We start from the raw sequence: 16,072 nt of genomic DNA on the forward strand, positions 1-16,072 counted from the left end.
TACTGTCCTTTGTCCAACTTTAATATGAATAGAAAACTATATCCATATCAGAAACAGTTCAGTCTCAAACAAAATTGATTGATGAGCCCACACACTTACAGAACGTTCTGCGTCTATAGTAGATCTTATCTTATCAAACTAAAGTAACATTTTTCGACGTTGGAGAACATTTCATTGAAGTGAAGAAGACCATCTGATATTTAGCAAAGCTAAACAAACAAGACAGGTTAGAATACGATCCGCGAAGAGATGTATTAAACCTAATAGGAATAGCTACATCGACATTGCTATTAGAGCACAGTCATTTAAAAACAAATATCCAAAGTAAAAATGTTAAAGTGCATGGATGAACAACGAAATATGAAGGCACATACGAAAAGACGTGGCTAGTGTATACAGAAAGGCAAAAAGAATGGATCTTGAAAAGAAGTGGCCTCCGAAATCAAACAATTATGCTCATTCGTGCTGCAAAATCTGAACATTTCTTAAAACTTTCTGACAAACTATAGAATGTTTCTATTTCTTCCGGTGGCCTATTTCTTTATCTCGAAAAAAAGCGGTAACTCTATCCCATCAACATACGTCAAACCCCTTTTTCGTAATTTTGAAGAAAAAACTGACTTTCTAAACGACTAAGTATTTCTGTAATAAGCTTAGGGATTTATCTGCTTTTGGTCCATCATACTCTACTCTTATGGAGCTATTACAGGTTCATTGCACGTTTGTATTAATAATATTTATAGACTTATTCATGAAGCTTCTCGTAAATTATCAAAGGCAAGAGCGGGGCACCTAGGCTGAACCATCGTCGTTCAAAAAGCCAGCTGAATAACTTCCATACAGGAAAGTTCTACGCCCAAAGTGAGGTTTCAACCCTACAGCGGTGAGGGGCAAATGCAAGTGTTTCGTAGTCAGCGATATACAGCGCTCGACCATGGAGGCGCCATTTATAATCTTTAAGAATGAGTCTATCTTATATTCTCTTTTTCCTGACTCTGGTAACGTACGTTAGAAGCTAACTTCCACTTTAAGTGTTCACTTCTTACTGTCCTTTGATAATTTGCAGAGACTCGGTATTGATTTGAACACGGTTTTGTTTGGTAATCCGAACCTTAACACTATTATATTTGCGTTTGTAATAACCTACATATCACACAGCAAAATATTCCTTTTATCGAACAGGACAGTTCCCCAGAGACATTTTAAATCATTCCTTCTGTCTCATATTTCTTCAACACATTTTTGTTTTGTTTTGGGGTTTTCGTTACAATTACCTCCATTTTTTTGTTTACAAAGACTACAGTCCTTGTCCCAATACAGTTCCAAGCTCGTTTTACTACTGAACTAGCACTGCTTACAGAATCCCACTGGTATGAACCTGTATATTCCTAGTATATGTACAAACTTAAATACATTTAACAAAATATACATGAAAGGATAAGACTTCAAGTCACACTGAAGTCTTCTCATTCGTGCACAAAAAAAAAGACTAGTGCAAATACTGTATTTCGAAAGAAAGAATAGTTCGGTTGTACGCAAATATTTTTCTATCAGCTAAGAAACAACTGAATATCTATGAGGGACTGTTAAGTCACATATCCCCAGACAGCAAACCTGTATCTAGCCGTTGCTGGGCCGATCTCATAGATATTGTATAGAAATATCGACGATGCTGGATCATTGTTTTTGTTTTTAATTTGTTAAAGAAAACAAACTCCTAAACAGTTAGGAAGTGGTACGTTCGGAGGTTGTGGAGGGGGCGAGGGGGCAGTGGTACTAAGAAACAATAATAAGGATGAATTTAGGAAAGAGTTTAAAGATAAAACAAAATTTATTTTTAACGGTAACGTAAGATAGTTCGGAAAATTTCAGATGGGGGTGGAAGGGAAGGGTAATAGAAGCCCTATCGCTGTAGTTGAACTGACAGTTTGACATACCTTGTGTACTCACTCCTTCTGCAGTTTCCATTCAATATTCAAATGGAAGTTGGAACACATCATCAACATGAAGTGGACATGCACATATTTCCGGGACTATTTATTCCCGAATGATGCCCCCTTTTTTTGATTTTGCAAAGTTACAATTACGTCTACATCTATTTTCTTAACTACTCCTTCAGATTCCATCAGATTTAAATGAAACTTTGTATATATTTTCAACATGAAGTGCAAATGCGCATTTTAAAGACTTTCATGTCCAAATAATATTTCTTGCGTTATGACCCTTCTTGTATTTTACAATATAACAATTACCTTGCGTACTCATCTACAGTTTTCATCCAGTTCTAATGAAACCTGGCATACATTACCAACATATCAAGCAGACATGCACATATCACGACTTTTGTATTTGTTTAATTTTTCTAACATTAGCCTCTTTTTTGACTTTAAATTAATATTCTATCAAGCATTTTCAGAGGGCATTTTTGTTGTAAAATATTGACATCATTCTTGTTTTTAAATGTCCCAAAACCTCATATTCTTTTTGCAACTAAAACAGTTTCCAAGAGAAAACATTCACTTCTGTCCAAAATGGTATAAATGTTTCTATGTAGTTTTAACTTTCCTAACATCAAGAACTATTGCTTTTTCAACCTTTAACTCTTTGCAGAAGAAAATATCTAACATAATAAAAACACTTTCAACATTATAGGTATGGAAAACATTCAGCCTTTAAATGATTTTTTAAAACATCTCGGGTTTTCAGTATGGGCACAACTGTTGACCACTACCAAAATATAAATTCTATCAAAGAAACAAGACTAATGGTCAAAATATTGTATAGGCCTTGACTGTGTTCACTAATGAAAACCTTTCCATATCGCGGGCTTAGCGCAAAACGGTTGTAACTCCTTCCTTATTTCATATAAGTTACAACCGTTTTGCGCTAAGCCCGCGATATGTCCTAAATATGGTAAAAATGTCCAATTTTTTAAAAAAAAAAACTTGTGATTTCAGCAATATCAAGCAACCGGTTTTGAACAATTTAAAGAAAAAAAATGTTTAATTCAGTACCAGTCAAACCTGTCCATAAAGACCACCCTTGGGAAAGCAAAAGTGTGGTCTTTATTGGGAGGTGGTCTTTATTCACAGGTTAAAATACAATGTAAATGTTACAAGAGCTGTCCATAAGACAGTGTGCTCCACTATTTGGCGTTTTCAAAGTAAAACGAATTTATGTCTCAATAAGAGACTTCTACTTTAAAAGGAAGACACACCAAGATATAAAAAGACTCTATTATTCAGAGGGGTTAATTTAAAGGTCAAGTATGGAAGGGGTACAGACATTCTTTATTTTGATAGAATTAAATTATATTAGAAAAAACAGTACAAGATCTGTGACATGCACATAAAGTATAAAGACTTTGCTAAACTCAAATTATATTTCTATTTATTTTTATTTTATTTATTTATTTTATTTATTATTATAGCAGATGATAATGATAAAGATACTAGTATATTTTAAGTTTCAAGTCATTATCTTATATTGTTCCAAAGTTATATCCAGAAAGCGAAGATTGCCAAAAAACTTTAAGTATGAAAGGGGCATATAATTCTGTAAAAAATACAATTAAGAGTTATGGGGATTGTAAACACACATACAGATGATGATAATAAAGAAATATTTGTAATTTCAAATCATTATCTTTAAAAGGACTAAAGATATGTATGCTGGACAATGTTTATGTGAATTTAAAGTAAGATATAAGCAATTAGTAACAAAGATAATATGACAGAGAAACAAAGGTTGCCGGAAAACTTTACAACTTAAAAATAATCTAAGTATAACACCTTGGTGACCTTGACCTTGGGTATAATGGGCCCAGTCCCTGCACATACTTAGTTTGTATGCTGGACAATGTTAATGTGAAGTTACAGTAAGATATAAGCAAAAGTAACAAAGATATGACAGAAAAACAAAGGTACAAAGGTTGCCGAAAAACTTTAACCTTAAAAAAAACCAAAGTATAACACCTTGGTGACCTTGACCTAAGGTATCATGGGCCCAGCCCCTGCACATGCTTTGTTTGTATGCTGACCAATGTTTATGTGAAGTTACAGTAAGACATAAGTAATAGTAACAAAGATATGACAGAAAAACAAAAGTTGCTGAAAAACTTCAACCATAAAAATAGCCCAAGTATAACACCCTGGTGACCTTGACCTTGGGTATAATGGGCCCAGTCCCTGCACATACTTTGTTTGCATGCTGAACAATGTTAATGTGAAGTTACAGTAAGTTATAAGCAATAGTAACAAAGATATGACAGAAAAACAAAGGTTGCCGAAAAACTTTAACCAAGAAAGCTCACACCGACGCCTATGCCAGGGAGGGTATAATAGCACCCCTATTCTCCAAACAGTGGAGCTAAAAATGGGGAACAAAACATGTGGTCTTTAGAGCCAGGTGGTCTCTGTTCAGGTTTGACTGTACAGAAGAAGTAAACATTCTGGAAGAAACATAAATATTTCAAACATCATTAATTTGAAATTTTCCAAAATGTGTAGGTCATTTAAGGCTTAAGTGAACCTAAATGCCCTTTTTCATAAAATACCTTATTATCTGTATAGAAGTATTGGGTAAAAAAACACTTTTTTTCCTATTTCTAGTAATATTGACCTTGACCAATGCAAAAAATCAACCAAGCCTTTTGTAAGCTACCAATTTGCCATGTTTCATTCTGAACAACAGTTGTTAAATAAAAACCACTCTATTTTCAATTATCATGACTTGGATATTAACCAAAATGTAACTGGACCTTGGTATCAATGCCTGCTAAATATACCTATAGGCAGTAACAAAAATTTGTTACCACATCCTTAACTAAGTCATTGAGTGAAAACATTTTTTTTCTGTATTTCAAATAATAGTGATTTTTACCCACCAAAAGATGCAGTAATCTTGCTCTTTCTGCAAGCTACCAAATTTGATTTACATATCTCATTCCTGAATGTTTGAGACTATACGGCTGGCTATCAAACTTGTCTGACATAATATGCCCATTAACATTGGGACAAAGTTAGGTGAGTTTTGGAAAAGAACTACTCAAGTGAACACTTGTCAGTTTTTGTTGTTGTTTTTTTAAGTAATTCAAGGGCCGTAACTGCAGAGCCAATGCATATGGTTTGTGAACATGGCCGACATATTATTCCCATAAACATTGTGACTAAGTTTGGATAAGAACTGTTCAAGTTAGAGAGCTGACAACTATTGTGGATGCTGTCCAACAGTCACCACAGGTGACCCCTTGCTATGTCCATTTTCTTGGCTGTATTTTATAACACAATTAAAGTGAAGGGACACTGAAACTCTATCCTGAACTTCTAAGTAAAAGGGGACAGAATTCCAAAAAATTTTGGTGCAACGGTTATGGACCTTGTCATATGATCTGGGTGATAATGAGTAATAATTGTTTCAAGTATGAAGCTAATACATTAAAGCAGCATGCCTCCAGATTGTTCGACAACAACAAAAAAATATATTTTTTTAGATATCTTGAAATAAATGCTATATATTTCTTAAGAAGGCTTTAAAACTTAATTACTGACAAACTTTATGTTACGGAAACACATGAGAATTTGCTGTTTTTACTATTTTTTACGATGAAAATCGGAAAGCATTTGTCACGCTTTAACTCTAGGTAAACTGTCTCGATTATAAATATCTATAGTTTGAAGTAATTATTCACTACTTCAGCTATAGCGCTATTGGTTACAACGACGGGAAAATGTCTTTATTGCCGCGGCGGTCCGGGGTTCTATTCCTGGCGCGGTCATATTTTTTTCTTGATTTGGAACTTTTAAAATATTTTAGAAACAAAAATTCATATTCTAATGTTCATAATATGACCAAACTTCAATTTGGAAGAAAGATTATTTTTTTACCAAATCTGGAGGCATGTTGCTTTAAGAAATAACAGAGATACTGTGAAAGTGCATCAGAACTTAAAGCAGGCTCTGGTTGCAGATGCAAGAATGAACAGAATAATTCTCCATATACTTCATTGTTAAACTAAAAATCATATAATCATGTTCTGACTTTGTATTTCAATTTATTTTTCAGATCTTTAGCATGTCTTAGTTAAAATTACTTTTTCTTTATTACATTTTCAGTTAATTATTGGAAACTTAGAGCAAAAAGTGTATTTTTACAGTAAAATCTTAAAACATATTTTTCACAGACAAGATACTACATATTGCCTCAAAATTTCTTTAAAATGACAGTTCCAAACTGTCAATTACTACTCCCTCTACAGCAAATTACTTTTGACTTTTTGAACAGTCTACTCATTCAACAAACTATGTCAATTTTCTGAATTCGGACTAATTCAAGGGCCTTAACTCCAGTGTGACTGGGACTATTCTTCTGGTTATCAAACTTGGCCAAGATAATACATTTATACTTATAAACATTTTAAGTTAACAGAACATTGGATAAGAAGTGCCCAAGTCATTAACAGAACATTGGATAAGAAGTGCCCAAGTCATTAGTCGGACACTGTCAAATTATGCAATTTTTAGTAATTCTGCAGCAATAACTCAAGGTTGACCGGGACTTTCCAGATATGCCCTTATGCATACCATTGTGTCTAAGTTAAGTGAACATAAGAGCTACTTAAGTTTGAGAGTAGACACCTTCAATTTTGAGTAAATCAAGAGCCATAACTCTGGAGATTTTGTCCAAACTGGCTGGTTATTGAACTTGGTCTGTTTTCATAGAGATACCCACATTAAGTTAAGTTTAGTTTCGATACAAAATACTTTAGGTATTGAACAGACAACAATATTTTCCACATATTATGTCCAGTGTTTCAGATGGGCGTATAAAATTTTTTTGTGTTATGTGCAAGATGAAAATATCTTTCACTTGTGAACATGAAATCTTATGCCACTTGTGAAAATATTTCATACTGGTGCTCATTGTCTGAATGATACTTTGATCTGAAATAAATATCCTCTATGTTAATCTTTAAAATTATAAGGTTTCACCATCACTTATGTCTGAGGTAATAAACAGACAGCACTATTCTTTTGTGATTTGTAGCTGTAATTTACATGACGCCGATGCAAGCTTTACAGCTAGAGCTGCTTTTAAGAAAAGTCCATGTTTCAAACAACTGTATAATAATCTGAATAGTTATGTATCTGAGTCAACCATGCATCAATACATGTATCACGGGCATCTGTGTACAGAGTGATTTTCGATAACTCAAGGGCCATAATTCTGAAGTGCCCAGGCCAATTTGGCTAGTAATCGAACTTGGCTGAGGACTTATTGGCAAACACATTTTGTTCAAGTTTGGTGAAGATCAGATGAGAAATGTTCAACTTTGAACGCAGAAAAGTGTGTACAGAGTGATTTTCGGTAATTCAAGGGCCGTAATTTTGAAAAGCCTGGGCCGATTTGGCTAGTTATTGAACTTGGCCGAGGACTTATTGACAAACACATTTTGTTCAAGTTTGGTGAAGATGGAATAAGAACTGTTCAACTTAAAACGCGGACAAGAGTAACTAGAACTGTCACAGGAGTGACGAATACCCCCACAATACGGTCTTGTCACAGACGAATGGCAACCATAAGTAAGACATGGCCACAAGAAGGTGCAAAAATCGAACTTGACCTGTACTTTATGATGTATATAAATCTGTCAGACCTTTTGTGAGTTATTGTCCGGCAACCATGAGTTTGACAAATTTTAAGTTGGTAACGGGCCATAACTACATATAAAATTGGTAGTTTGTAGCCAAAGTCGAACTTTACCTGTATTTTATGATGTTACACCTGTGTGGAGGGCCATAACTACATATAAAATTGGTGGTTTGTAGCCAAGGTCGAACTTTACCTGTATTTTATGATGTTACACCTGTGTACCAAAAACATTTAAATCTGTCAAGAACTGTCACTGGGAGTGTTTAATGACTCCAATGGTGGATGAAGCAAAAAGGGGGCATAATTCAGGAAATATTGGTGCAAGAGTTATGCACCTAGTGTCATATGGTGTGGGTAATAATTTGGAACAAATCTTCAAGTCTGAAACGAATGCATTTCGTAATAACTGAGAAATAGTGAAAATGCATCAAAATTTTCCTTAAATTCGAAGTAAAAGGGGGCATAATTCATGAAAAACTGGTGTCAGAGTTATGCACCTTGTGTCACATGATGTGGGTGGTAAGTTTGAATCGAATCCATTTAGTAATAACCGAGATATAGATTTCGGGACGCGACAGGACAAAACTGACTCTAATATAGCACCCCCGCCACCCCACTCACCAAACATGTTTGGTGGGGGTATAAAAAGGCCAATTTTCGGTAATGCAAGGGCCATAATTCTGAAGTGCCTGGGGAGAATTGGGTTGTTATCGAACTTAGCCCAGGACTTATTGGTAAACACATTTTGTTAATGTTTGGCGAAGATCAAATGAGAACTGTTCAACTTAGAGCGCGGACAAGATTTGTGACACAGACAGCATTAAATCAATATATCTCCCACACCACTATGTGGTGGGAAACATAATTAATTTTAAGTTTGATTTTTTGAATTTCTTTAGTATTTTAATGATGTCTATTTTATTGCCAATAGTAAAATTTTGCTGCGTAACACGGTGCACTATGGTGCATGAAAAAAAAAACAAATTCCTTTTAACATGGATATATTGCTCTCATGCTAACTTGGGAATTTTAAGTTGCTTTCGGACCTCAAATTTAGTGTATTACTGTATATGCTGAACCAATGCCTTTCTGTTTTCAGTAAGAAATATATGAAACAAAAACATGTATTTTATTTAGATATTTTTTTTTATTTTATAGTTATACTCTCATAAGAATTTATATCTATATACATATATTACATAATTCTTAACACCAAACTAATTATTTGTATTTATAATACAAGTATAGCACTATAACAACAGAAAAAAAACATATAACTAGAAACACTCAAAATATTAATGCTCAAAGATGTTTTAAAACTGAACGTGTTCTAAAACCAAACAGGTTAAAACTGAACTTGTTTTAAAACTGAACACAAATACTGTATTTAGCGGAAATTGAAACCACATTCAAAGCTGGTAAACCAAACAGCAAGTTTTCTTAATTTTATGCCTCACTAACTCCTGTATGATATCAAAAGCATGAAATGTTGTGAACACAAACATATAGAAATAGAAGTGTAAGACGTTGACAAATACAAACATACAGAACAAAACACAAAGTAAGAATCAGTAGGAATGTAAGAAAAGAAGAACAACATGAAATATACACAGACAAACATAAATAAGCATGTTCACGTATCATAAAAAGCTGACTAGGCAATTAACTGTCCAAGTTCTGAATGTGGTTCCATTCATGTTGGGTCATACCCTCTACAAGAACTAAAAATCTTAAAATACCAAGAAATGGTGTAACTCTCAAACATTTAACAGGAACACAACTCTTTAACAGCACTATGGCCTATCAGACCACTATACATTTCAATATAAGTTAGTATCCCATACCCTATAGGATTATTCAGCACATTTCGTTTGACACTAAGTCTTTGTTCAAATCACTTTCTTTGAAAGTTTAACACACTTATATATCTTATTTGCACTTCTTACTTCAAATCACATAATAACGCAGGCATGATCAGAAAACACATGTCCAAAGCGTGTACCTGAATACTGAACACATTTGTGGTGGTCAAAATATGTAAGTTTATATGCACATATCACAAAAATCAAAATGCACGAGTAGTGTTTTTCAAGTTGAACACATTTTGTGGTTGTTGTGTTATGCAAGTCTATATGCATATATCACTTTACAAGACACTCTCCGTGTAAGACTTGTTGGGCGACTGTAAAACTAACATAGGTAAGCGTGATCTCGGGGTCATGATTGCTTTCTTAGTGAGTTCTGGCATCTTGGTAACCGACTGTGTAATAGGTGAAACCATGGCAACTGGGCGTTGAACAGCTGGAGTGGAGGGGAAGAGTGTTTTCTTGGGGGTAGCGGGCCTGAGGTAACTAGCACTGGCATCCATGTGTGGGATCTTGGAGTTTTTCACTTGGCTGTCAATGTTTTCGTCGCTGAGGCGTTTCTTGGGTTTTACGTTACACGGGGAGGCACCGAGGTCTACAACATGTACAGCTGGACTGTGTCTCTGTTAAAGAACAAAAGGAAAACACATGAGAACAAGTCTACAACTTGACCTAAACAAATGAAAACTTATTTCAATAGCAATTTCAGCTGAACCACTTATAGCAAGTAAAACATAAACACACAATCCACTATAAAGCAAATTATCTCAGTCTGAAATATAAACAGATAACTTCTAAATTAAACTGTTCAACTAATAAACATTAGTTTTCCTACTCAATGAAAATTTGACCATGCAATGGCACAACCAGAGTATAACAAAAAACAAAATGTTTCAACTTGGTGTTTAAAATTTATATTCTTATTACTAGATTACATGGTTACACCATGCCTAATGAATGATTCAGAAATTTAGCTTACCAGTACTGGAGTATATCTGTTGTCAGGGGTCTTCATGTACGAGATGTTTGCAATGCTGTCGTCCACCATGATGGGTTTCGTGATACTCCATGTCACATCGCTGTCCTCTGACTCGCACACATCTCGGGACTTGTGTCTCGACAAGATTGGGAAGTGTTTCTGAAGAAGACAATAAATAGAACATAAGCCAAATTGTCAGAATAAAATAATTATTCTAAATAATACTAAATAATAACAGTGAAGGGTTTGCACTATATATTGTTGAATATTGTTTTACTCAATCCGTGGATCTCCAAACAGAGACAATGTGCATATACTGAAATTTCTTTGCTTTACCAAGGTTTAAAATACTCTATACTTTTCATTAGTGACAAAACTTATGCTTAGCTATTATATTTACATGGTACTTTTGTGCAGAGGAAAGTTAAAGATGCTTTAATCTTTCATCTAAAAGCTTTATTTAATTATTATTTTAAAAATTGTAATTACCTTGAGAGATTCCCCGAACGTACGGCTGCGAGAGTGCTTTCCCTTCTTAGTACTGTTGGGCTGAACACCACTGGCACGGTTGAACTGTTTCAGGAGTTTCTTCTTCTTAGCCGACTCGGGCATGGCCTGGACGTGGGCGTAGAGTTGGGCGAGAGCAACCTGAGTGTCCTGGGCAGAGTCAAACTCTTCAGGGGACTTCCTCTCAGCGAAGGTCAGGACTGTGTTCACAGCACTAGAGCTACCATACTGAAAAAAACAAAATAGAAAAATTGCTATTTAAAATTTTCCTCTTCACTCTGCTACAAAAAATGTTTCAAATGTTTGCTTATACTGTATAAAGATACTCCTTTATTTTTCTGTTTACTTAAGTTTTGTAAATTGTAGTTAATTAGTGAAGATCACTCACATTCTTTGGAGTTGTTAAGACACCTTTTTTTACACTATTAAGACAATGAAATTTTTTTTTGTTTACATGAAGAGTGCTATGATTATCATAATAAAGAAATGCATCATCATTTTACCTTAGCTTTCTGGATGTTGGCATGGTCGTCGACATTCTCCTTATCACATGTGAAAACATCAACGTTAGGGTCTTCCATCTCACGCCAGAAGTTGGCTACATCATCACCAAGCTCACGAGGGACGGCAAACAGGGACGGGGCTTTCTCAATCATGGTTGCAACGACCTTGCTCAACACGGGCGATACAGAGTGCATCTCTTCTGGGGTAAGCTGAAACACAATAAAAATACAGGTAAACACATGTACACAAACATCATACTCCAATTCTTAATAATGAGCTTTTCTAGATATTAGGAATTGCCTGTGATCATCAGACTGTTTTAATGAAAAGCAATTTCTGTATTCCTGTTTGATTATCGCAAATTCCAGTACTTTGTTGCTGGTAGCCCAGCTTTGTATTGCTGCTGTTATTAAAGAATATGTTCATCAAACATATATATCTGAAATATACTTCACAACCACTACAAACATTATATTTCATATCACTTTTATTTACCTTTCGTGGGCAGAGTAAGCTTGGTGCGAAGACAACACCGAGGGAACTGGTGGACATCTTGTTCTCAGAGACGTGGGCAGCTTTGTGAAGTAGGTCAAACAGACACTCGAGGAGGATGGCGTTCTCTCTGGGCAACAACAACATCAACAACTGTAGGGCCTTCAACTGCTTCTCACCGGCGCGAGCCTTCTCTTTCTCTGACTGACAGTGGCGACACATGTCTGAAAATGAAAAACAATTATAAACATTTGCATGATATGTTATGTTTCAAATTCATTGCACATACAGCACAAATGTGTTCTTATCTAATCTTTGACATGAATCAAAGCTTTAATCCAAGTTTTTTCTTTGCTTTGAAAATGTTTATGTTAATTTAACTTACTCTCAACATTCCTACTGATCAAGAGACTGATCTTTTAACAAGAGCACCGCCTTGCGGGTGCTGACGCTCATCTGATTTTTTTTGTATAATAGAAATATTGTCCTATCCATGATTTTCTAAGTCTAAAAAGGGCCATCACTCTTGCAAAAAGCAGGATAGAGTTATGTTTCTTGATGTACAGTGTCCACTTATGATGGTGAAAAACTGTTGCAAGTTTTAAAGCAATAGCTTTGATAGTTTATGAGAAAAGTTGACTTAAACATAATATTCAACCAAGAAAATGATTTTTCTAAGTCCAAAAAGGGCAATAATTATTGCAAAAAGCAGGATGGAGTTATGTTGCTTGCTGTACAGGGTCAGCTTATGATGGTGAACAAGAGTTGCAAGTTTTAAAGCAATAGCTTCGATAGTTTAAGAGAAAAAGTTGACCTAAACATAAAACTTAACCAAGAAATCTGATATTTTCTAAGTCCAAAAGGGGCCATAAATCTTGCAAAAAGCAGGATGGAGTTATGTTTCTTGCTGTACAGGGTCAGCTTATGATGGTGAACAAGTGTTGCAAGTTTTAAAGGAATAGCTTTGATAGTTTAGGATAAAAGCTGACCTAAACATAAAACTTAACCAAGAAAACTGATTTTCTAAGTCCAAAAGGGGCAATAATTCTTGCAAAAAGTAAGATGGAGTTATGTTTCTTGATGTACAGGGTCTGCTTATGATGGTGAACAAGTATTCCAAGTTTCAAAGCAATAGCTTTGATAGTTTAGGAGAAAAGTTGACCTAAACATAAAACTTAACCAAGAAATCTGATATTTTCTAAGTACAAAAGGGGCCATAAATCTTGCAAAAAGCAAGATGGAGTTATGTTTCTTGCTATACAGGGTCAGCTTATGATGGTGAACAAGTATTCCAAGTTTCAAAGCAATAGCTTTGATAGTTTAGGAGAAAAGCTGACCTAAACATAAAACTTAACCAGGCAACGCCGACGCAGACGCCGACGCCGACGCCGACGCCGACAACCGCTCAAGTGATGACAATAACTCATCATTTTTTTTCAAAAAATCAGATGAGCTAAAAATGAACTTACATCATGAAAATTTTCAGCATTAAAAAATAGATAAGAAGATTATACTATTTTGCTGCTTTTTTCCTTCAATGGTCAATGACTGACTACATACATGCAGTATATCATACTGACAGTATACGTTCAGACAATTATGAAATTGGAAGACATGAACTTTTTCACCACTTACCAACAATTTGCTGATGGGCCTCGAAGTGTTTCTGGGTAAGCAGGGGTTCAGGGAGGTCACTAAGTAGCTGTTTCAGGACAGTGGCAACATCGTGTGGGGAGAATGTACCGTCATTCAAGTTCAGCTCTGCACCCTGGTGGATCCACTCCTTCAGGAGGCGTTGGCGAGTAACATTACCAGTCTTACGGAACAAACCCTCAGTCTTCAAATCTAAAATGACAGAAAAGATTTTGTTAAATAAATTATTCATAATTAACAAAAATAGCTTTCAAATTTTCTTTTCTTTTGTTGTTTTTCAAGCAGAAATCAAGTATAGATGCTAATCTAGTAATTATCTTCAATAAACCCGACATTTTTTCAGTTTTTCGGTTTTTAAGAAATCTTTTAAAATATAAGACATTTAAATCTTACAAAATGTGGGATTGCATAGTTTATTTTTCTTTGCTATTTCATTTATTTTATGGAATAATGTTTAAAATTTAAATTTTCACTTCTTTTTTTCTAAAATGTCATAATACTTACTCTCAGTCTTCTGAAGGTAACTGATCAGCTTATACATACAGGACACAACTTCCTTCGACAGCGGAGCAGTGACCGGACCACTAGTACGATCTGAAATATTCCAAATGTAAAGTATGATAACTTTTTATCCTGATTAATTTCAGAAGATTTTGACAAAACTTTCCAGAACTTAATATGAATTGTTCAAATCTTAAGATATTAATTTTGACATCTCTTTCAAAATTTCAAATATTCTTATCAACCATTCCTTGACTGGATTGTTTTACCTAAGATAACAGTTATCATTAATTGCATGAAATCAGGCTTTTGGAAACTCCAATGGTCATTTCCATGGCTATCAGCTGAACACCTGGGTTGTAAAATGTCCAGTTTGATTGTTTTTACTCAATAAAATTTCTTTTGCTGTTTGTTTAACCCAATGTTTAATTGCTGTTTTCATGTGTAATAAAATGAATAATGAGATAACAGCATAGATTTTTATCAGGTTCTAAATTTTGTTTCCTCTGTAGACTTCTAAATTTGTTTATGTTGCATTTAGATGAAACCCTGGCTTGATTTCAGTCAATATTTGTTCAACAGTGAAGTGAGGCAATAGCTAGCTATCTATTGCGCAATCAAGCACTTGAGTTATCTCTTTGATAGAGGGAAGGTGTTAACAAGAACCCCAATAAAAGCACCTAATCATGAGGGTGGATTACAATGTCACAGAGGGAATCCAGGAAGGACAAAATGGGACAATTTATTGAATGAATTACTGTTATATAACTGGGATAACAGGATTACTTTTCCATACAATTGTATTGATAAGCTACAGATAACATAATCCCTTTATCAATTGATAATATTTGCTGTGCCATTGTCTTATTTATTTACCATCTACTTGATGAAATAAAGGATATACCCCAAAGCAACTGTCTTGTTTGACCAGGAGAAAACTGAACAAATAGTCCTTTCATATCCAAAATAGATCACCACACAACAATATATGATTCAATTCTAACATTGTGGAGGCTCTGAATTCTCAACTGAGTAAATCACACTTGGTTTCCTAATGTTTTTTTTACCTTTTTTCTTAGTGGAGAATGGTGTGGCATTTTTCTTCTTGTTGGCGTTACAGTCGACACTGGACGACTCCATAAACATCTCTTCCAGCTTGCTACCATCGAGTTCTAGTAGGAACGAGAGGTGCATTTTACAAAATGTCATCAACTTCTCAGGCATACAGTTACGCAGTCTGTTCACATTCTTCTCCGCTTCTGTCTGGCTGCGACGAACATCTGGCGCAGACATGTCATTGGCTAAAAATAGAAAAATAAATCCATAAAGCCTGTGTCGTCTTTAATTCAATTTTAAATTTATTTCTCTAATTTTCACTTGGTACAATTTATTATTGTATCAACCACAAAAGTTCAATTAATTTGCCAGTCTCCCTAGCAGTACTAAAGTCATGTTTTTTTATTTCGATGAATTCTGTCATAGACATCCAGTTGTAAACTCCAAGCCATTCTGTTTGAAAATTACATTCCTAAAATGTTTTAAGAACTATCTTCGTGTGTTTTAGTTTAAAGGGTAGAAAATAAAATTTCATCCTCAAAATTTTATATATCTTACCCCTGGCTAAACACTTTATAGTGTATATTGAAATTATGCTTAAATCCATTAAATTCACTTCTTCATTTCCATCATTATCATGCATGGTGAATATCTGATGAACTTTTACATACATACATCACAGTAAACAGACAGTCTGATCACAAATCATGTCAAGTCATATGCCAAGGTCACATGACCAGAATTTATCACAGTTAGCCAATGATTTGAAGTAGTTTTAATGAAAGTCATATTCCCCCAAGAGATGTACAAACTGTCAAAGTCTCACAGCACATGTGATCCAAAAAAGACCCCCTGTTGATTGCTT

At 34.7% G+C, this 16,072-nt stretch overlaps 1 protein-coding gene across 7 annotated transcripts in view; it reads right to left on the bottom strand.

The window, feature by feature from the left end:
• Positions 1-8,783: 8,783 nt before the first annotated feature.
• The window catches only part of LOC123546721 (rho GTPase-activating protein 19-like), a 37,402-nt gene continuing 30,113 nt past the window's right edge, over positions 8,784-16,072 (bottom strand). For all 7 annotated transcript variants that reach the window (XM_053551028.1, XM_053551029.1, XM_053551030.1 and 4 more), the window contains 8 exons: positions 15,219-15,452; positions 14,155-14,244; positions 13,633-13,842; positions 12,001-12,221; positions 11,505-11,714; positions 10,984-11,229; positions 10,495-10,653; positions 8,784-10,138 (listed from right to left, as the gene is read on the bottom strand). In XM_053551028.1, coding sequence (XP_053407003.1) covers positions 9,797-10,138; positions 10,495-10,653; positions 10,984-11,229; positions 11,505-11,714; positions 12,001-12,221; positions 13,633-13,842; positions 14,155-14,244; positions 15,219-15,444 — 1,704 coding nt within the window. In that variant the 5' untranslated portion in view covers positions 15,445-15,452 and the 3' untranslated portion in view covers positions 8,784-9,796. The remainder of the gene's footprint in view (positions 10,139-10,494; positions 10,654-10,983; positions 11,230-11,504; positions 11,715-12,000; positions 12,222-13,632; positions 13,843-14,154; positions 14,245-15,218; positions 15,453-16,072) is intronic.

The sequence above is a fragment of the Mercenaria mercenaria genome, chromosome 9 (genome assembly GCF_021730395.1).
Source record: "Mercenaria mercenaria strain notata chromosome 9, MADL_Memer_1, whole genome shotgun sequence".
Classification (NCBI taxonomy): Eukaryota; Metazoa; Mollusca; class Bivalvia; order Venerida; family Veneridae; genus Mercenaria; species Mercenaria mercenaria.